Raw genomic sequence first — 22,946 nt, 5'->3', positions numbered from 1 at the left:
AGGTTGGTGATAGTATTCTTTTCATTTTATAGATGGGGAAATTGAAGTTAAGTGACTTGCCCTGGGTCACACAACTAGTAAAAGGTTGGATTTGAACAGATTCAACATGCCACCTAGCTGCTCTTATACTTCCCTTATTTTCCTTTATTAAGCCATTGAAAGGACTTGTTAATTCAGAGCAGAAGACATTTAATTAAACAGTGTAGCAAAATAACTGACAAAAATATTCCTCAGTCATACATACATGGAGGCAAATACATATAAGCAAGACTTGTGGTCAGAGAAAATGAGTCAGCGCAAGGTATGGGGTAGATAGTGGAGGAAAGAGTACAGAAGGGGATTGTAGACTAATGTCTATAGAGATCTGGGATCCTGTCCTGATGGGGCCAGAGAAAGGGACAAAGTACAACTGAGTCCAATCCCCAACCTCTCTGACCAAGGTTACACAGCTAGCAAAAAAACAAAACAAAACAAAAAAACACCAAAATGGGGTCACAATGGAAAACAACCAAAAACAACTAAACAATGGGTATAATCAAGGAAAATATCCAACTTCAGTAGTTCAGGCTAGACTACACATCACAAGCCATGTTTGGAACTAGACCCCTTCAGTGGGTCACAGATTTTCTGGCTCAGTAGGAAGGCATGGCACTTTGAGATGATACAGAAGAACTTAGGTGTCCCTTTGGTCACAAGAGGTTGTGTCAAAGTTGCATCAGAAAGGACCTGCCACTAAGCCAAGAACTTTAAAGCCTATTCAGTAAACCTTAAAGTGAATGACCCTAGGCTCTACTGTCAAACTCTAATTTTTGTAATGCTTGATCATAACAGACAGAACATATGCTGGCCTAGGTGAGCTTAAGGCTAGATAGCAAAGCCCTAACTAAGTACCTCTTCTTCATGTTTCCATCTTAAGCTTAAGTGATTCTGAGATGATTGCTTCCAATCTTGCAGACAGCTTTGTAAATGCAAGAGGTATGGAGCTCCTGGGCCACTTTTGGTGCCATTTGCACTGGGTGTTGGGGGTTGGGAGGTAGATTTCCAGCTACTCACTAATCACTAATACAATGATTCTGGAGGAAAGATGACTCAGCAGGAGCCCAAGTCCCAGCCTAGCTGAGGGAAACACTTCAGAGTGAAGGGTGTTATGTAATGCCTATTCAACAAAATGCCTCACATTTTTCTGTTTTAAGCATCACCCTCCTAGGAGAGTATAATGGTGGTGATCATAGAATCTGAGAGTTATAAAGGACTTCATCTGGTCCAACCCATACACAAAAGGAACTTCTGTTATAATATACCCAACAAGTAGTGCTTTTAGCCTTTGCTTTAAGTCTTCCTTCCAAGAGGAGGCAGACAGAATCCAGAACTTTTACCCACAGCTCATTGCACTTTTGGACAGCTCTAACTGGGATTAAGTTTTTCTTGACATCAAACCTAAATTTACTTCTTTGCACCTTCTACCCATTGCTTCTAGTTCTGCCCTCTAGAGCTAGTTCCTTCTCCATAGGACAGCCCTTCAAATACTTGAAGACAACTACCATGTTCCCTCTGAGTCATGTCTTTTCTCCATGCTAGTTCCTTCAACCAATCTTCATATAACAGACTCAAGACCCTTCACAATCCTGATACCCCCTCCTCTGGACCATTTCCAACTTATCAGCAGTCTTAAATCATGGCACCCATGACTGAACACAGTACTCAGATGAAGTTTGATGAGGGCTGTTAAATTACTATATGAGTCTTTGTCTCAAACATTTCTTTTGTGTGGAGGAAACAAACTGTCCTATATCTGATTTATACCGTATGCTGAGAACCTTTTTACTCCCTTTTGGGGGGACCTTGGGCATCAGCCAAAGCTAATTTTAAGTGATTTACTAAAGGGCTCTGGGGTGGAAATGTAAAGGGCAAGAGAGCTCCAAAAAGAGGCTGATTCCTTCTCTCTTTAGAGGCTGGTACTGAACCTGGCCTGTGCATGCATGGATACAGGGCTGGGAGCCTCTTTAGACAAACAGGGCAAGGACTTTAGCCACGCTGTGCCCATCAGTGATTGTGTATGGTTACCTTTCTTCATACTGCCACAGTTTCTTGATAAGCACACAATAGGCACCTGTTATATACACCTTGCATTTTGCCGAATGTTTAGATTCTAAAGAGAGGTATCTCTTTAGTGAAGAGGCTTAAGGCTACCACAAAGGATATGTGTCAGGACCCTGATCCTTTCAGATCAGTGGCAGAACATTACAAGCTGCTGACGCAGCATTTTGCTACGATCAATCATTCAAGGTTCTAAAAGACGGTGCAGATAGTCAGCCAGGGGAGGGAGAAGATAACTACCATCTGATGTCATCACTTTGGGGAAAATGCAGTGCCAGCCTGTGGAAGGATAACTCTACCCTAGGCTTTCGTTTGTCATGGTAACACGCTAATAAGACAAGGTTCTTAATCTCCAGACTGTGAATTGGCGTGTTTTCTTTTTACACACTTTGACAGCTACAGTTCAACGTAACAGCCTTCTTTTTCAATTCCATGTATTTAATTTTACACATTTTAAAACATGGCTCAGGCAAAGGGTCCCGAGTGCCCTCAGGCTGCCAGAGGGGTCTAGGACACCAAAAAATTAACCAGCCCCGTTCGGATAAGCTGCAGAAGGCAGCCTGAGGTGGAGCAACCACCTGTTTGTCCTAGGGCTCTGAGACCGAGACTGCTCCACAGACACTTGTATGCCAACACCCGCTGGCAGCCTTGTGCCCCCATCCCGGCAAAGGCACTTCAGGTCCTAACTCCAGCTTCCCCAGAGTGGGAACGCCTTGGCGCAGTCCTGCCTCCCCGATCGCGGGGCACAGCCTTGGCTGCCAGCTTGCTGACGCTAAATAGGATGCCGGCTGCTTGAAAAATCTGGGGGAAGGCCCGGTCCCACCCCCTCGTCCGTCAAAGACGAGGAAACTCAGGCTCCGGGGAGAGCGCCGCGGCCCAGAAAGGCACAGGGGCTCCTCTGACCCTGCGGCCGCTGCTGGCACGCCTCCGTCCCCTTTCCCAGCCAGAACACCAACGAGACGCGCAGACCTCCAGGCTCCTAGAGCGCCGCCGGAAGCTGGCCTAGAGCCAGGCGACGGCCGCACCCACTTCCGGTCAGCCATTGTTCTTTTTATCCTTCCGTGAATGGCGGAGGTCTTCGGTCCTGTGCCCTGCCCTTTCCTCTCCCTCCCCGTCGGGACCCTGGAGGTGGCTCAATCGCTGTTCTTTGTAAGTGTGGGCCCGGGGCCCGGGTCCGAGGGAAGGGGACAGGCTGCAGCGAGGAGTCCGCGGCCTGGGCGGCTTCCATCCTGGCCTTCAGGGGTCGCGTCCAACCACTCCCTCCGTGCCCTCCCTTCCCCCTCCTCCTTCAGCCCCCCTCCTCCGCCGCCTACAGTGTGGTGGGGAGGGGCCACCGCAGGGGCTGCTGGGAGGAGCCACTCTAGCTCCAGCCCCGCCCCCACCCCGCCTCCCTCCTCCAGGACCTTGGGCGGAGGCGGGCTTGGGCCGACCCCCCTCCCCGGCCTCGGGACCCCCGAAAGCGGCCTCCCCCAGCCCCGCGCCCCCGGCCCTTTGTGCGCATCCGAGGAAATCTCCGTAATGTGTTTGTGAACCTTGAAGGCGATATGACATGACGTCAGCGCTTAGAGTTCCTGGCCAAAGTGGCTTTCCAGCAGGCAGTCAGCAAGCATGTATTAGGCGCCCACTGTGTGCACGCCCTGGGGTGCAAAGAGAGGCAAACCCCGCTGCCTTGGAGGAGCTCAGTGTGAGGGGAGGGACACAAGCAGGACGGGCACTGGCTAGACTGGAGGAGGTGGGAAAGGCTTCCCCAAGACAGGGAGCCAGCAGGAAGAACATTCCAGACTAGGGGAGGAGCCACGAAATGCCTGGAGTTTCTCGGTGGGGGAGGGAGCGTTCAGAACTCCAAGTTGCCCCCAAAGGGAAGGCTAAGATACGTCAGGGGTGAGTTTATTGTGGAAAGAAAGTGAGGAGCCCAGTGTCACTGAAGACAGAGCCCTGGGAGCAGGTAGAGGCCAGGACAGGTAGCAGGGGCAGGTGAGCGGCAGCCCAGCAGAGGGGTCTGGGTGGGATCCTGGAGGGTGACGTGGTCAGGTCGGCCTCCTGCTCTTGACTGGTCTCTGAGTCACTGCTGCCTGCAGCCTCCCTGCACTTTGGGAAGATGTCCTGGACAGCTGAGTGGAGTGGGGAGAGACTTGAAGCATTTTATGAAGTCTGCGCTAGAAGGGGTCGTTTCATAAGCCTCTGTGGCAGGGTCCTAGCTAAAGAAGTGTTTAAATAATTAAAAACAAGAAGCTAAAGACAAGTGAATGCATCAGACGTATGGCATTTTCTACAAAGATGGAACTGGGAAGATAAATTGGGTTTTGAATCCATAGTACTGGGTGGTGTTGGATCCCCAAACATTTCAGACTACCTAAGGGAGCTCAGTTCAGTAGATGTTTGTCGAGTCCCTACCACATGCAAGTAACTGGCAGGCTGAGACAAAAAGAGGGAGAGGAGAGGACAGGCCTCTGCTTCAAAGAACTGAAATTTGTACCCAAATACAAGTAAAAGGCCAGAATGTAGTAAGTACAGGAGACTGCAAGGTATAGTGAGAATCTAAAAGTGTCAAGATAATTTCTGAACTGGAGCGAACTGGGAAACCCTGAGCAAAGAGGTAGCATTTGAGCTTCCATTTGAAGAATGTAGTGGACTTGGGTTGTGGTGGCCTGGGAATGGAACGGAAGGCAAAGCATTTAGTGAACTCGTATTCTGTGCTAAGCACTAGAAATAGACAATGAAAACTAAGACAGTCCTTACTCCAGGAGCTCACATCCTACCTTGAGAAAACAGCACCTGGAGGATGGCCAGTGTCCCTGTGCACTTCATGGCAGATGGTACAGCCAGAGTGCTTAGGCTCTGAGATGAAGGGTCAGGGTGGTACCTGGGGAAGAGAGTTGGGATGGTGAAGAACATTTCAAGAAGACAAGCCTTTGAGCAAAGTCAGGGAGATGGGAATGCACTTCTCAGGTTAGTGTCAAATTATGAAGGGCCTTGGCTAAACCAGATGAGGAATTTGATTTTTTATATTGCAGATAGTATGGAGTCATGGAAGGTTTTGGAGCAGGGGTTCAAATTAATCAGAACAGCTTAGACTTTTGGGGAGAATGATGAGACTGACAGCATTGAAGAGGAATTGTTAACTGATTGGATGTGGGAGGTGAGAGTGATTAGCTGAAGATGTCTAAAGTTTGTAGTGATTGGGAGGATAGAGATATCAGTAATTGAAACAGAGAAGTCAAGAGCAGGAGGAGCGGATTTTTGTTTTGGATGTATTGGTCAGAGAATCTCCCAGGCCAAAGAAGTAGGGAACTGTAGGCTGTGAAGAACAGCCACTTCTAGAACCTTGGTGTGTAATTTCCATTGGTGAATATCTACTACACGTTATTTTTAGAAGTGTAGCAGTTTAGATCAGCAACTTCTTGTTATGGAAGCAGCACAGGACAGGGTCAGAAGAACTGGGTTTGAGTCCTGGTTTTAATACTTAGCTGTGCCATGGATAAGCACTACTTAACCTTTCTGAGTCTGTTTTCTCATTTTTAAAGTGAGGATCTACTTCACAGAGCCGTGAGAAAAACATATTATGACCTGTTAAGCACCATGTAAATGGGAAACATGATTTCTGGTATGATAGTTTGTGTTTGGATAATAGGGAGGGGAGAGGGGAGAGAGAGAAAAGAATTTGGAACTCAAAATCTTATAAAAATGAGTATTGGAAACTGCCTTTACATGAAATTGGAAAAAATAAAATGCTATTAAGTGGGGGGAAAATTAAGAAATAAATAAACAAATACCTGAGTTGGTTGGTGAGTTACCTGTGTAGCTACATCAGTCTCTTTAGGTACCTCCTTTTTTCTTTTTTTCAGTTGCTTCTTATGCCCTCAGATTTGTGTTGGCAAGAATTGTGTATCCCTTCTGAGAAGACTTTTAGAGAAGAATTTTAGTCCATGAAGTTTTACCTAGGTTCTAAACTCTTTGAAATCTCTTTTCTGCAGTTTTAGGTAGTTTTCATGTCATACTGTGTCTAGCTCTTCTTTCCTCTCATCACAAACTCTGAGCGAGTCAACCCAATCAGGAATTGTTCTCTGTCCTCTTAACAAGTTACCAGTGGACATGCCTGCCCTCTTATCAAATTGAACTCCCTTAATTAATTCCCCTACCCAGTCCATAGTATATTGTGCAAGAGTCTGTTAGATGGTTCTATAATAATAAAGTGAACATAGCTGAGACACTGAATAATGTTGAAAGAAAGATTTGCTTTTGTGGGGCAAGTGGATTACCCGTTGTCAGAGACTAGATGGTGTGACTGTCCTTTTGTAAGGAATGAGCATTATGAGAGCCAGCATGGCTGAGTGGATAGAGAACTAAGTGGTCTTGGAGCCAAGGAGACTGAGGTCATATCCTGTCTCAGACCCTTCCTGCCATTATAAGGACTGGTCATATACTCTCTCAGCACCTCAGTTTTCTCATTTGTAAAATGAAGGAGTTAGATGAAATAGTGTTGTAAAATGTCTTCCAGTTCTAAATCCATGATCTAATGGGAAATATTATTTTCCTTCCACTGAAGGTGATTTTGTTAGTCTGGACCTGAACTTTCTGTCACTTGGTCATTTCTGAATGTTAACAGTGATTTCTGATACCTCTATAGGTGAAGTCATCCCAGGCCTGAGATTCTCAAGCCAAAGTTCTGAGACCAGAAATACAGTCAGGGACTTTGACTGATTGAGTTTCAGCTGCATCCAGGTCCTGGTGAGAGGCTGTGATGACTGCAGAGGTGAGGAAAGCCAGGTGTCTGGCCCCTAAGCTCTTGGGTGTCCAGAAGAAGAGGGACAAATCCCAAGGACCAGGATCAAGCCTCCAACAGGACAGCCAGATCAGCTGCGAAGTGTTTCGTCAGCACTTTCGGCAGCTGTGTTACCATGACACCTCTGGGCCACAGGAGGCCCTGAGCCAACTGCGTGACCTTTGTGAACGGTGGTTGAGGCCAGACATGAACTCAAAGATGCAGATTCTGGAGCTGCTGGTGTTGGAGCAGTTCATCACCATCCTGCCTGGGGAGCTGCGCACCTGGGTGCAGCTGCATCGTCCAGAAAGTGGAGAGGAGGCTGTGGCCATGGTGGAGAACTTCCAGAGACACCTTAATGGAGTGGGACAGAAGGTGAGAAGCAGAATCATTCATGGCAGAGTTAGGCTGTAGTGCAGAACGACTTTGTCAGCAGATGCAACTAACTGAAAAACAGGAGTCCTCAGTAAGCATGGCTTGGATACATTTTGCCTTCAGGATTCCTGGACCAGCTGCATGTGCTAGTCATAAAGCCTATATTGGAGTCCCAACTCTGTCATTTAGCTGTGCATCCTTGAGCAAGTTACAGCTCATTTTCTTCTCCTTTATCTATTGTATTGTATTTTTGTTGATTTTGTTCAACATTTCCTAATTACATTTGTAAACATTTAGTTATTGTTAATTTTTTAAAACTGTTTTCAGTTCCAAATTTTCTCCTTTCCTCCATCCTCCCTCCCACATTGAGAAAGTAAGAAATATGATGGCTGCTCCACATATGAAGTCATGCAAAGCATATTTCCACATTAGCCATTTCCTCTCATTTTTAAACTGAGAGTAATACTTTTGTTACACACACTTTGTTTAGGTTCGTGTTAAGGATCAAAGTGGTAAGTGTGTAAAACTCTGCATAATATAAGCAATGGTTACTATGTATAAGGAATAGTTCTTGTAGCCGCTGACATTTCCAGACTCATAGCTGCAGAAGCATCATAGAGCCAGTTTAGCTTAGATACGGTAACTTCCATGGATGTTTTTGTCTCTGTCTTGATTGACAGGTCTTGAGGACAATAGATAATATTACAACCTTACATTTGCCTAGCAATTTATTTTCACTAAATGCAGTGTGGTGTTTTGAGAAGAATTGTGTGTTCTTGTGTGTGCTATTAAGTTACTACTTGTGTAAGCTTTAATAAGTCATGCAATGTTTCTGAGCTGTGAAATGGCAATGATCTTGTTCTCCCTACCTCTTAGGATTTCTAGGTAGCAGGAACTTTAAGAATTATCTCTTCCAAGCTTTTCTTACCATAGACAGGGAATCCAAGGCTTAGAAAGATTATGACTCATGAGGATAGTGACTGGAAAGGCTTGAAGTCTTATTAAAATGTTACCTATTTACAATTTTACTTTGTTCTCACCAAAACCCTGTGAGGTGGGCAGGAGTAGTTTCTTACCTGTACTTTGTAGAAGTAACTGAGAGTTGGATTGCCAAACTCATTAGTGGCTGAAATTGGGACTGAGGATAACATCTGACCCTTATGTAGCACTTTAAGGTTGGGAAAGTGCTGTATCAACCTTAACTCATTTGAGCCTCAGTTTTAATTTATAATGGGGGACAAGGATCAGAGAAGGGACAGGACATCTGTTTTGGATGGGCTGACAACAGGGAGGTAGAGCATTTGTTTTCTCTATCAAGAACAATGATCTTTGCACTGGACGTGACAAAACAAAAATGGTTGACAAAGAGTTGATGCCCAAGATAAGTAAGAAGATGGTATGAAAACCCCTAGTTGCCCTTGATGTGATGAACTGCGTCCTTAGACACTGAAAGAACTGGCAGATGTGATTCCTGAGCCACTGTCAGTACTATCTGAAAGCTCATGGGACAGTGGGAGACATGACACAAGCTTGGAGAGGGGTGAATATTCTCACTTTCGACAGGGAAGAAAGCAGACTGCAAACTCTAGGTCAGTGAGCTTGACTTTGATTCGTGGGAAAATCCTAGAATGAATCCTTAAATCCTGCTCATTGGCAGACATCTCTACAGAAAAACAGTCCTTTCAGAGAGCTAGCTAGCATGGCTTTTTCCAGAAGAGATCATGCTGCACTAAGCTGCTTTCCTTTTTTGACCAGATTATGAAACTAATGCATAAGGATCTGCTGTGCATACCTGAGCTACATTTTAATAAAGCTTCTGATAACTCCCTCATACTGTTGTGGAGAGGATAGATGTTTATGACTAGGCCTGGGCTAGCATGAATAATGAATCCCCTGAAGTGTTCATATGGATTCTAACTTGCACTACTTGAGGTTATGATTATGCATAATATGGTAATTGGTTTTAGCCCAGTGGAAATATACAGAGTTTGAATACAGAATTTGAATCATGCCAGCATTTCTTCCTGCTGAACACAGCACCTAGCAGTAGTAGATAATGATGCAATCTGATCATTTCAGAGCTGGTTGGATGGCTGGCCTTATACTAATTGGTTATGGTTAATTGTCATTGTGGCAGGAGGTCTGCAGTGAAATACCCCAGTAAGTGACCCAGTGCCCTTTGACATTTTAATTAATGACTTGGATACGGCCTTAGGAGGCTTATCCAGTTTGCAGATGATACAAAAGTTAAGAAATATAGTTGGCACCAAATGGCAGAGTTAGGGTCCAGGAAGATCATGACATGCAGGAACGTTGGGCTGACTCCAGTGTTAATTCAGTGGGGATACCTGGGAGGTCTTGGACTTGAATACAGATTTTAAATTGTAGGGGAGCCATAGTGCCTGTTCTGAAAAAAGATCTCTGAGTTTGAGTGGACTTGATGCTCATTAGGAGACAGCAGTGTGATGTGGCAATTGTGGGCTTGGTTAGAAAAGGCCTGGCCTCTAGGTATAAAGAGCTGGGTCCACTGGGTTGTGATCTCCACCAGACTTCATCTCCATTCTTGGGTTCAGGAATGGGTGCCACGGTTTAACAAGGCTGTTGGTAATCTGGGGAGTTTCCAGAGAAGGGCAGTGAGCCCAAAGGAGCAGAGGGCCAGTAGGAGGGCCTCCCTAGGCAGGGTGAATGGGTCCAGGGTAGGCCCATGTCCTAGGTGAGTCAGTTGGAGGTAGTGGAGATGATCATCCTCAAGTGTTCATTTCATGCTGGACATACTTGTTATACTGAAATTGGTTTGATGGCCGGCCTTAGAGTCGTTGCTATGGTTGGTTCTCATTATGGCTGGAGGTCGTCCAGATAGATAGAAATACTCATTCACTCACAGGTAGGTTGCACAATGGACAGAGCCTTGGATCTGGTGCCAGGAAGACCTGAGTTCAAACCACAGCTGAGACACCAAGTTATGTGACTCTTAGCAAGTCACTTAACCCCTGTCTGTCTCAGTTACAAAGACAGAATGAGATAATGTTTGTAAGGCTCTGTGCAAACCTGTGCTGTATAAATGTGAGCTTTCATTATTGTTATTGTTCTTATTTTAAGGCAGGCCTAGGCAGAAACACTGTTGGTGGGTGGTTTCTAGCATAAGGCAGGCACTGAAAAAACTGCTTGGTGATGTACTTTGAATTAAATTACAGTGTAGGGCTGAGACCAGAGTGTAGTTGCCTGATACTGGATGTACAGTCTGTAGGCCTAGCAGAGAGGAAGGGCCCCGGTCAGATCTGCCTGTCCAGGTTCCAAGGAATTGTTGGACCCAGAGTGGGAAAATCCCTGGGCCAGAAACCTGGAGGATGCAGAGACAGAGCTTCCCTCCTGTCATTGCTCCTGTACTTGGGCGCTTTGTAATTCTCGTCCTTTCCCTGGGTCTTGGTTTCATCAGCTGCCCCCCTGGCCCACAGCATTGGACTGTGGTCAGGAGAGTTGACATTTTGTAGAGCTATAATAATCTCATACTTCTCCAGCATTTTAAGGTTTACAAAGTTGTTTCCTCATGACGACTTTGTAAAGCAGGGAGTTGTGAGTGTTGACTTCTTGCATTTTGTGTATGAGGTCACTGAAGGTCATGTTTGCTCGTGGTCACTTAGCTAGTCTGTGACAGTCTTCTTCTGACATAAGGGTATGTTCTACTTTGAATTCTTAAGACTTAGAAATACTACTTGGTTCTCACAGCAAAACTTACAACCTCTCCATGTTACCTTACTTCCCCTCACAGGATTGCTGTGAGGGCAGAATGAGATACCTGATGTAAAAAGGTTTTGTAACGAAAGTAGGACTCTGTGAATTTAAGAGTAAAACTTTACCTCTGCCTCCAGAAAAAACAGTTTTCATGGTACTTTACTATGGGGATTGGTAGAAAGCAATTAAAGAGGAATCCTGATAAGCTGCTGATGTGGGTGGATCCATTTATTTTATGATACTTATTTTAAGCCTGTTGAGGTATTGCACCTCTGTAGTCCTTGCTGGTGGGGAAGCCGAGGCTGATGAATCTATTGAGTTTGGGAGTTAAGGTAGGACTAAGGCAGAGCAAGTGTGTGTACTTTCTGTCATCAGTGTTGTGAGCCTCCAGAAACAGAGGACCACCAGGCTGACTGACAAGGGGTGAACTTGTTCAGGGCAGAAAAACAGCAGCTTTAAGCATCTGCACTGATGGGTATTAGGAAAGGACTTATGAATGACTGATATACTTCCAAGTGTGGGTGTGATAGGGAGATCTAGTCTTCAAAAAACAAAATTCAATTTAACAAGCGTTTATTAATTGACAGCTATATACAGATCACTGTTTTATGTACTAAAGGAGATAGAAAGTTGATATGAGACAGAGTCCTTATCTTCATGTGAACTCTAGGCTATTAGAATAATAGTAGCTTATTTATTTGGCACGTAATTAAATGTATCTGTTCCTTTTAGCTTCTGACATTCTTTGAATTGGCCTGACCCCAAATGGCCCATTTAGCCATCTGTCAGGAGTCCTGTTGCCTTCTCTAGGTGCCTGGACCTCTCTTGCTAAATAACTCTACATGGGGCTGGTCTTCTGTGTAATTATTTCTTCTTTATCCACTTAGAATGTCCACCAGCAGAAGTGCCACACACCCTCCCTCTCCTCCCTGGTGGTGTTGGCCATTAGCAAGAAGTTGGGCCCTGAAATCACACTTAGAACATCAAGAATTTATTCTTTCAGGATTTGGTGACATTGGAGGATGTTTCGGTGGATGTTACCAAGAAGGAATGGAAGAGTTCAGCAGCTGCTCAGAGATTCTTTCGAGATTTGATGCTGGAGAATTATCGGGATGTAGTGTCACTGGGTAATAATTCTATTGGCCCACTTTAAAATCTTGATTCAGGGACTTTCTCTTGCTTCGTGCCTGTTGCTAAATAAAGAGTTTCTGTCAATAGGGTTAATAGGAATCAGAATGTTCTAAATCTCTATTTTCAAGGCTTTTCAGGTCCATAGAGAAGTAATGTCTGAGGAAATTATTTTTTTTTAATTAATTTGTTTTCAGTTTTCCATAATCATTTCCATAAGTTTTAAATTTTCTCCCCCTCCCTCCCCAGCACGGCATGCAGTGTTATATGGCTACTCCACAGACATTCTTATTAAATGTATTTTCACATTAGTCGTGTTGCATAGAAGAATTGAAAGGAATGGGAGAAATGATGAGAAAAAAACAAAACAAAAAATAATACAAGAGAAAATAATCTGTTTCATTCTGTGTTTTGATTCCAGAGTTCTTTCTCTGGATGTGGATGGCATTTTGCCTCGAGTCCTTTGGGAATATTTTAGGTCCTTGCATTGCTGTGAAAGGCTAAGTCTATCAGAAACAGTCCTCCCACGTTGTTACTGTGTATAATGTTCTCCTGGTCCTGCTTATTTCACTCAGCCTAGGAAATTATTTCTTAAAGCTGTCTATATGTAAAACTTGGTTGATCCTTTGGAAGCTTCACTGTATAAATAAATGATCCAATTTTCTCTACTCCTCTCCCTTCCTAAAGACCTCATTAGGGTGCCCTTTCTCAGCTTTTCTAAGCCCCAGAATCCTCAAATGGTTTGCTATTGATTTTTCCTCCCTAACTAGGAAGGAGAGAATAAAAGAAGCTAATTTGGAATCTGGTTCTAAATCACTGGATTCTGCCTCAGTCTTCCAGGTTTCCAAGTGCCCTGCCTGTGGGTCTACACCTCCCTCTTGCTTTCTCTGGGCATTTAATTGCCTTCCATATATGTTCTTTCCAGGCATAGGGTTTAAATGGTTATCTGTGACTCTAGGCATTATTCAGTCCCATTTTCTTCTCCACAAGCAGGATTCCCATTTTCAAAACCTACAGGAATCTCCCAGAGAGAGGAAGAACCATGGGATCTAAAACATGAGGCACCTCTGGACTTGGAAGTTAGGAAGAGTGTCTGTACAGGTAAGGGAAGGAGGGCTCTCCTATTCCGACTCTTTCATGTCTTCACATTTGTTTAGTTATTGAATTTTTTATTTTTCTAGATCAAGTGTGATTTCATTAGCATAAAGAACTTCCAGTTAGGAAACTGTTTTAATTCAAGTTACTACTTCCTTGGCTCAGAGTCTTAGAGAGTTGCCTGTGGCACTGCAGAGATTGTGGTTTGTCCATGACCACTCAGTCAGTAGGTGTCAGAAATGGGACCTGGAAGCAGATCTTATTGATCCCAAAACCAGCTGTCTACATCCACAGTGCATTGCTGCCTCTTATAAACTTAATTGGCAGTAAGAGACAAATAAAGAAATGTGTGTCAAATTAGGTATAAAACTGTTTATGTGATCCTTTGCATGTAACAAAGCAGAGTCAACCTAATTAACAATCAAAATGTGTCTGGTGTCTTTTTGAAAATCAATGTGAAATTCAGACATTTTTGGTGCTGTGTGTGTGGCAGTGAAAGAGAGACAGACTCTCTCTCTCTCTCTCTCTCTCTCTCTCTCTCTCTCTCTCTCTCTTCCTTCCTCTTCCTCTCTCTCTCTCTTTCTTTCTTTCTCTTCTCTTTCTCTCCCCCTCCGTCTCTCTTCCTTCCTCCCTCCCTCCCTCCTAATAGAGAGAGCTGGCATTGGAGTTAGATAAGGAACCCTGTGTCCAAGGTTAAGACTGAGTATACAGCCATCAGGGATAGAGAGCCTGTCACATACTGACTGTGTGGCCTTGTCAAGACTTTTCACTCTTTCGTGCCCCACACAGCTCCTTCATACCAAAGAGGTTGCAGAATAATTGCTGGTCTGCACTGGCACAGGCAGTTTCTTCACCAGGGAGGTTCCTACCACAATGAAATCACATCCACAGCTGTGGGTATAAATATATAATATTTGCTAATACAGAAATGTCTCTATGGAGAGAGATGTCTGAATACAGAACGACTCTGGTGCTTTTGCTTTTTTCCTTCACGTCCCTTAATATGAATCTGTTTCCTTCTCTGCTTTATATGTATCGTTTTTATGACACTGTAATATTCTGTTTTATTTATGCACCATAGCTTATTCAACCAGTACTCATTTAGTGTATTTGTTTGCAGGTTTTTACTATTACAAATAGAGCAGTTGTAAATATTTTTTTTTACAGACAGGTCATTTTGATGGTATCAATTAGGATAAAATTCAGTTTTCAATTCGTTGGCTCAAAAGACAAGATTCACCTAGATTTAGTAGTGGTGGAAGGGACCTTTGAGGTTGTCTAGTCTGGCCCCTCATTTAGGTTACTGAAGCTCCTAGAAGCTAGAGACTGACCCACAGTCGCCCACATGAGAAGTAGAAACAGAAGGCAGTGGCTTTGGTGTCCTTGGATGTGGAGTCAGGAGGGACCTGTATTTGGGCCCTGGGCGGGTCATTCCACATCTGAGCCTCAGCTTTCCCACAAATAAATAATAAATAATCTGAGTTTACATATGTAAGGCATTTTGCAAATCTCTAAGTGCTGGTTACATGCCAGCTATGGAGAGTATTGGTTTTAGGGTGACGTAGATGGCTGCACCACTCTCCACGGTGTTTGCCCTAGTCTGTCGTTTCCCCTCCAACCTGGGCAGAGGCAGCTTAGGGCTGGGCAGAGAATGCTGGATTTGAGGTAGAGATGGTTTGTTTGGAACTCAGCTCTGTGACTCACTCACCTCACCTCTCAGGTTTTTTCCCTGTGAAAGGAAGGCTCCCATAGATGACTCCTGAGGTCCCTTCCACGTTCTCAGTCTGTGATCCCCTATCCCGCACCCCATCGAATTTTAGGATTTTTTTCTGTTTGCTCCTGTAATGGCTATTGTCCTCATTTGTTAAAATGTTGAAGACATTTTACTGAGAAATGCCTTAACCCACACAGTCTTGGAATCTGACAGCTGGGGACAGTTGGGTGTACATTTGATCAGTAGCTGCCTTGGAGTTAAAAGACCTGGTTTTGGTTCCAGCTGTGTTTCTTAGGGAAGCTGTTCTCTCTAGGCCTCACAGGCTTTTCATCTATAAAATGAAGGTAGAGGTTTATATGATTTCTAGGGTCTCTTCTGGCTCTAAATCCCATGGCTCATTTTAGATTTACAAGTCCCTTTTATAATTTCCCAAATAGCCTCTCTTTGAACACCCCTAGTGAAGGGAATTTCCTTACTTCCTGAGGAAGCTCATTTCCTACAGACCTCATTGCTAGAACTTGTTTAGATGCATGGAAAACTGCCCCTTATGACTTCTCTGTCCTGGGTTTTAGTTCCTCCCTTTGGAGTCAAGTAGACCTTCTAATAGTTGAAATGCATCATGTTCCTCTCACATCTTATCTCTTCCATGCTAAACCTTGTTCCTTAAGTTGTAACCAGTTGTGATTTGGAAGTGAGTCCCCGCACCAAACTGTCCTTTGGAAAACTCAAGTTAAAACCTGCCTTGGCACCAACCAGGGGAGTGCCTGTTTGTGGTAGCTGATGCAGGATTTTACACCTATAGTCCCTTCACTCTAGTGAGAGGAGGGAGGTCTTTATCTTCCATCATCTTTCCTTTGGAACCAGTATTGGGAATCACCCGTAATCTGAGTTCAGTTGCTTTGAATGTTTTTCTCACTTTATTGGCATCGTAGTGGACTGTACATCATTCTCCTGCTCACTCTCTTCAATGGTCATCACTTCCTATAGGTCTTCCCACTTTTTGAAAAGTTTCTTGTACTTATTTGTCCCATGTTCCCCCTATGGTACATCAATACGATTTCATGCCTATGCCTCAATTTGCTCAGCCATTCTCAAGTTGCTGGACACTGGCTCCTTTCACTCCCAAATTTTATGCTTTCTCTGAAAATGCTATCAAATTGTTGTGAAAATATGGGATCTTTTTCTTTTTTCTTTGATCTCCTTGGTGGGGGGGTACGTATAGGATTGTGGTCAGTGGGTTATGACTGTTATAATGTAATTCTAAATTTTTACAGGGTAGTTGGAGCATTTTAGTTTATCTGGATGTTCTCCTATGGTGAAACCTCAGAATTGTTTTCATTTGCATGTTTCTGGTAGTGATTTATAGCATTTTAAAAATATAGTTAATAGTTTACAGTTTTCCTTTGGAAATGATTTGTAGATATCCCTTAACCAATTATCTTTTGGGCAGTGGCTCTTAGTCACGTATTTGCATCAATTCCCAATATATCTTGCATATCAGACTTTATTATTACAGATCTTAGGGTTATGGATGTATAGCAGAAGGGACTTTGGAGGGAAGTACACCTCATTTTGCAGTTAAGAAAACTGAGAAATTACGTGATTTGGTCATCCATATAGGGATAGAGCCAAAATTTAATTCCTTGTATTCTGATTCCTCATCTAGCAATTTTGATGCTTCACATACTACTACTCAGCAGAGCTGTTTTGATCCCAGCATCTCTGACTCACAGTCCATCAGCAGCAGGGTCCCTCTCTTGCCCATGGGATCAGGCAGCACTCTCCAGTCAGCAGATAGCAAGTCTGTGTCCTTTTTCCTATGGGACAGATCTGGGCCCCAAGCTCAGGGCTGATCATATAGTGGGCCCTCAGTAAATTCACTCAGACACTTACTGAGCACAGTGGATAGACCCTGGGCCTGGAATCAGGATAGCCTAATTCAGATCTGGCCCCAGACCCCTGCTGGCTGTGTCACCTTGGGTGAGTCTCTTAACCTCTCTGTCCCAGTTTGCTCAGCTGTAGAAATGGAGATAACAATAGCACCTGTCTCCTAGGTGAGAGGTCGATGTGAGAGTCAAATGGACACTATTTGTGAAGTGGTCAGTGTGCACCCGGCACGCAGTGGGTGCTGGGGCAGTCCTGGCTATTGTTGTTGCTGTTATTATCATCACCATCATTATGTCAGGAAGAAGTTGGATGGAGGTGTCCACACCCCCGCACCCTGTGCCCCCACGTCCTCGCTGACCACCTTTTCTTGTTATTCTGGTCTAGTGCATTGATTTTATCTGTGGCCTGAGTTTTTGGTCCTGGAGCTTTTCCCTTTCATCATGCTCTCTCTGTCTAATCCCTGTAGCTTCCTCTATCCCTCCATTGTTGACTGTCTGCACCTGTTCCCATTTGTGTTCAGTTGTGAACATATTAAAGGCCTGCTTTGCATTGTTCCCACTGGTTCGGCTCATTCCTGCTCCACTGTCCATGTAAATTCTTTTCTCAGACCTGTGGACTTGAAGAGTTCCTCGAGCACTTTAGTGTTAGGTGTTATAGGTCCGTTCTTGTTCCCAGACTCGAATGCTGACAGCTGCATTTTCTGTTTTTCAGAACGTGATGATGTAACTGAGAATAAGGAGTTCACTGCAAAGCAAGAAGTTTTAAGTGAATCAGAATCACACAGTAGTTCATCAGAAGGGCTGCACAAAAATCTTTTCCAGGCATCTAAAAGTCGAGAAACCTATAAAAGGGAAAGCGTATCAGAGCAGCCGCAAGCAGCACTCCCCGAGGAAGATATTCGGGGAATTGACAGGGATTTTGTGGAAGTGATAGTCCAGAAAAAGAAAATCCCTATTGAAGAGAGGGATGATAAATGTACAGACTTGTGGAAAAGTTTTAGTGTTGTCTCAAATCCTGTTACACATGAAAAAATTCCAAGAGGACAGAAATCTTATCAGTGTCATGAATGTGGCAAATATTTCAATAGGAGCTCCCACCTTATTGACCATGAGAGAATTCACACTGGAGAGAAACCTTTTGCGTGTAGTGAGTGTGGCAAGGCATTTAGCCTGAGCAAGAGCCTTATTCGACATCAGAGGCTTCATACTGGAGAGAGACCTTATAAATGCAAAGATTGTGGAAAATCCTTCAATCAGAACTCACACCTTATAATACATCAGAGAGTTCATACTGGGGAGAAACCCTATGAATGTAATGAATGTGGGAAGGTCTTCAGTTATAGCTCAAGCCTTTTGGTACATAAGAGAACCCATACTGGGGAGAAGCCTTATGAATGTCATGATTGTGGAAAAGCTTTTAGTAAAAGCTCAAAACTAATTGTACATCAGAGAATCCACACTGGGGAGAAACCCTATGAATGTAAGGAATGTGGGAAAGCCTTCAGTCAGCGTTCAACTTTTAACTATCATCAGAGAATTCACTCTGGAGAAAAACGTTCAGCTGTGGTCCACTCAGTGTATTAGATTGTGGTGCTCATAATGGGGAACAGAAGATTTCATTTTTACCAAAAAAAAAGCCCATGCCGTTTTTCAGATAAAAACCCTTATCCTATGAGATCCAAAATCTTAAAAAGTTTTGCTTTTGTTTCACTGGGAGATCAGGTGTGAGAATATGGGTGTCTTGGTCACTCTAGTGAGAAATGGACTGCACAGTAACTTTATCACTCATGCTTTCTTTGTAAATATCTCAAATCTATTTTTGTTTCTGTTTTATCTCCCTAATCACATTTTAAGCTCTGCAAGGCAAGTCTCCTGTTATTCAGACAACTCTCCTTTACTGCCTACATCAACCACTTGTTTGATTTAATTTGCAATATCTCTTGGCTACGTGTGTGTTTCCATTTCTCCAGTAGTCTAAGTCAAATATTCAATACATTTAATTAAACTTTCTTCAAATGTTTGATCCCTGAAGGTTGTCAGCCTATCTCCTGTCTCAGGGAGCTTCCCCAGCCATACTTCCTTTTTCTCTTTTCATTCCCTGCTCCTCAGGTTAAAATGGAGCCCCAAACCTGTATTCTGGTAGAAACATTCTCCATTTCCTTTCTCACACTGGTGGGTCTTCAGTGTTTTTAACTTTGTGCTTTATTTTTGTGTCACTGTATCAAAGATCTGTGATTTTGGCTATAACTCCCACAGATTGCAATTTACCTAAATTTTGATAGATATCTCAAGAGGATTTGGTGATGACTCGAGATTAAGTGACTTGCCCAAGAACACAGAGTGTCAAGAGGCAGGATTCAAATCAGGTTTTCCTGATCCCAAATCCAGCCCTATCCACTACCATGCTTACAGTTTGACCCAACCAGTGTTCATTATTTGCCATATAATTAATTACATTTTTTACCCCAGATGGAGTGTAGATTCTTTGGTGGCAGGGACTGCCTCTTTCCCATCATACTTAAACAAGTGACAATAAAAATCCTCAACAAGCGTTTTAGTATTAATATACGATGTAGCTAATGGTGTGATTATCCAGTGGTGGACTCTACATCTGCATTAGACTGGGACCTTTCTGAGGGTGAATGATGTTTCCTCCTGGCACTCCTAGGATGTGTTGATGTGTGTAGTGGTCCCAAGGGATAGAATGACCTTTATGGGGAAGAACCTGACCTTGTTTTTACTGTTGTTATCATTTTTTCGAAATGTATTTAGCTTATTTTTTATTACCTTATTGTCCTTACCTTATTCTATAGAGCACTTTGGATGTTCTGTGTCATTGTTCATTATTTACCTCAGGCTCTTAATAATGACAGTTGAATTGACTAGATAAAACACAGTCCCTGCTTTGATGGAGCTTATAGATTTGTAGAGGGATGAGACCCATACACAGAAGTACAATAGCCAATAGGCCATGAATAGCGCTCCAGAGAAGGGGACAGAATTGTTTCAGCCAGAGGGGTCAGACTGGCCAGCAGGCCTGTGAATTCCCATGTGCCTCAGAACCAAATTAAAATAGATGTACAAGAGAAATAAAAATTCACCATAATGATAAGAAGTGGCTTTCTCAGACAGGGATCCAATTCTCCTTGGGTTTGACAGCACTGCTTTAGACAGGGGCAAAATCAATTCCTTTACATTTACAAATAATTAAGCTTAAAGATCTTTATCTTGTGGATAAACTATTTATTTTTCAGATATTGTTTTCTGTTTTTGTTAGTGGCTCCTGTAATAAGCTAAGAAGATGCTGATCCTGGTTTTCCTTTCTGCCCTTCTCATTATTTCATATTTTTTCACATAGATTTCTCTTCCTCAGGGAAATAGGTGGTGTTTTTCTGCTGTTTCCATGGCAATATTTTCTGTTCACGTGACGCAGTAGGCAGGTCTGTCTGCCTAGCTGGATACAGATAACATATTTATGAACAGACCGAGTTAAAGCACAAGCAAAAAACCTTTTGTCCTCATCATTTCTATTCAATTTAACAGTTACTTTGCATATTTTTTATTGCCTGTTTTTATATTGCCAGCGTGGAAATTTGTTATGCTTGACTCTACCTGTTTGTGATGGGATTTATTTTTCTTGCTTTCCCAGTGTAGGGCGTGGGGGAAGGGGAGGACAGAATATATTGTTTCATAAGCACTGCTGAGTCCCTAGCTTCTCTCACACTGTGATAACGAGAGCAGTAATGATCAGATATCCAGTAGGTCTGGGCTCATTAGAACAGGAGAGTGAGACTTTCACCATATCATGATGATACCCCTTGATTGGCAGTTATACCACTTTGGATCCATGGCATTTGCTGCCAAAGCAGAATATAGACTAAAACAAAACAAAGCAGTGGGTTAATAGTGAAAAGTCTCAAATTTTGGACTAGAGTGGATGTCAGGAAAACCTTCCTAACAAAATTATCCTCAAGTGTAATTAGGAGGAGGTTCTCCCCTTTTGGAAATATTCAGATGGAGGCTGGAAACTCATTTGCTAAGTATGTTATTGTAGTTTTCCATTTGCAACTAAATCTAAAGGTTGTTTTTGTCCTGCCTTCCTCCCTCTGCCCTTTCTCCCCTCGCCCTGCCCCCAGCCCCATGGCCCTATCTAAGTTACACTGTTATGGTTGGTGACACATATTTTTCATAAAATCAGGTCCATCAGCTGTCTGCGTAATCAATGTGGGAGTCCCGTTAGCTCAGTACTCTTGGAATCATTGCCACCTCCAAGCATCAGCATACATGTTTTCTAGATGTGGAGACCAGTACATCCACATTTTTGTGAGGAATTTGTTATCTGGTCTATGACTCACTTTGTGACTGAATTTTAATGTCTGACAAATCAGAACTCAGAGAAAAACCAGTATCAGTGCCTACTCGATCCGTTTACTTCTTTAAGGTATTTCATTTGTAGAATGGTACAGGCTCACTTTGACACGGGTACAAAACAGTCCCCAGGCCTTCTGCTGCAGCAATAAGTGCCCCAAAGGGGACCAGAAGGTCATAAAACAGTCTTTGGTGTTGCTGCTTTTTCACCATTACTCCTGATTTTGCCTTCTGTGGAACATTCTCTGTATGGTAGTTCTAGTAACTACTTCTAGACTGCTAGTGTCAAACAAAGGCTTATAAATTCTGAGCACCACCCCTTCCCCCCAGTCTCCAACCCTGTTTTTAACAGTTTATCTTGCTTCTCACTGAATGACATCAGCAAGACTGAATTGGAACAAATCTAATCCCAGAATATATTTGGGTCCCAGAAACACATTTATTGAACTGTCTGAAGTGGGTTAATCTGGGTGTGTACAAGGCAATTTCAGTATTTAAAGAACTTGATTTTTTCCCCTCTATGCATATGTAAAACTGGTTCACAAGTCATCAAGTTACCCTGTTAACCTGAGGTAATATTATGTATTCCACAGAATCCAAAACAGTTTGGTTCAAGTCTCAGCTCTGCACTTGTACCCTTGTAAAATATTTTATCAATAAATGAACAAATTCTATTCTCAGTCTTCAGTAAGGACTTCTTCAAAGCATAATGATAAAAGTAATTCCATTTTTATAATGAATTCCCTTATTTTGGGTAAATAACAAGCAACAGACTATTTATAAACTATCAGGCTACATGTCTGATGGCCACAAGAAATCTCTAAGGCCATGCCAATGACCTTTTATTTTCAAAAATCAATTTTTGTTCTCTTTTTTGGACCTTATATGAAGTGCCAGTTTTGAATATCCTCTGTAAATAATCTCCTAAGGCTTCTGGGCCAATTATTCTGTGTATTAAGTTCTTAAGATTTACCAAACACTAATCAGGGACACCAACGGAAAAGCTCCACCATCTCCAATAGATGTTGTATTCTCCTCAAAAGTACAGGTTATTGCTGTACCACAAGACTTGTAGAGATTTTAACTTAAGTTCTGGCTAATTACAGATTTTACGTTATCTATACTGGTTCTCTCGTTTCTCCATATTTGACAAGTTTTTATACTGGTTAAAACTTTTCATGGGGCAAGTGGGACACACTCAACCACTATTATCCCTGTAAAGCCTATTCTAAGGGAGTAAAACATGATTTAGGAAACAATGTACCATCAGCAAAACACTCCAGGTAACAGTAACTTGAGGCAAAATTCAATTGATGCAAAAAAGTCTCACCTAAAATAAGCATGTGTCAGTATATTTTGCCCCCTTTTATTATATGAGAATGACTAAACCAATTACTTGAAATTAGTTCTTTTCCACTTTGTCTCCAGTCTTTATACAAACACTTTTGACAGTGTCCCAACATCGTGGAACAGGATTCTGTTACAGGGCAGAACCCTGCACTGCCTCATGCCACAGACCCTTGGAGAGTCAGCTACCCAAGATATCCAGTTGGATCACTGATGTTAAAAGTTGATATCAGTTAGATAGTATCAAAGTAAAGCAACAGTCTGATACAGGGTATGCAAGATAGATCCAACTACACCTAATAACGTGAAGACTCCAAGGCTTCATACTGCTTCCATACTCCATCAAAACTGCCTTTAGAGAGCCTGCCATACCGTGTTCATACCTCATGCCCTGACAAAAGCTCAGTCGAAGGTATGATGAAAAGAACACGTCATTTCCCCC

The 22,946-nt window shown here is 43.1% G+C and overlaps 1 protein-coding gene across 3 annotated transcripts; it reads left to right on the top strand.

The window, feature by feature from the left end:
* Positions 1-3,128: 3,128 nt before the first annotated feature.
* LOC140533101 (zinc finger protein with KRAB and SCAN domains 7-like) lies at positions 3,129-21,831 on the top strand. 3 transcript variants are annotated; one of them, XM_072652470.1, is made up of 5 exons: positions 3,129-3,246; positions 6,725-7,234; positions 11,970-12,093; positions 13,088-13,195; positions 17,502-21,831. In XM_072652470.1, exons 2-5 carry the CDS (start codon positions 6,839-6,841, stop codon positions 18,371-18,373), a joined length of 1,500 nt encoding a protein of 499 aa, XP_072508571.1. In that variant the 5' UTR covers positions 3,129-3,246; positions 6,725-6,838; the 3' UTR covers positions 18,374-21,831. The 3 variants fall into 3 exon arrangements, with proteins under 3 accessions (XP_072508571.1, XP_072508552.1, XP_072508562.1); XM_072652451.1 differs by having other exon boundaries at positions 3,134-3,246; positions 13,085-13,195; XM_072652461.1 differs by lacking the exon at positions 3,129-3,246 and adding an exon at positions 3,266-3,978 and having other exon boundaries at positions 13,085-13,195.
* Positions 21,832-22,946: the final 1,115 nt, after the last annotated feature.

The sequence above is a fragment of the Notamacropus eugenii genome, chromosome 1, assembly GCF_028372415.1.
Source record: "Notamacropus eugenii isolate mMacEug1 chromosome 1, mMacEug1.pri_v2, whole genome shotgun sequence".
In the NCBI taxonomy this organism is placed as follows: Eukaryota; Metazoa; Chordata; class Mammalia; order Diprotodontia; family Macropodidae; genus Notamacropus; species Notamacropus eugenii.
This window is presented reverse-complemented; position numbering and strand designations above follow the sequence as displayed.

Excerpts from the sequence above, each read along its gene's own strand:
- LOC140533101 (XM_072652451.1), top strand. The coding sequence starts at position 6,839 with ATGACTGCAGAGGTGAGGAAAGCCAGGTGTCTGGCCCCTAAGCTCTTG. Across the intron at positions 7,235-11,969 it reads TTAATGGAGTGGGACAGAAG|GATTTGGTGACATTGGAGGA; the intron begins GTGAGAAGCAGA and ends TTATTCTTTCAG. Across the intron at positions 12,094-13,084 it reads TCGGGATGTAGTGTCACTGG|CAGGATTCCCATTTTCAAAA; the intron begins GTAATAATTCTA and ends CTTCTCCACAAG.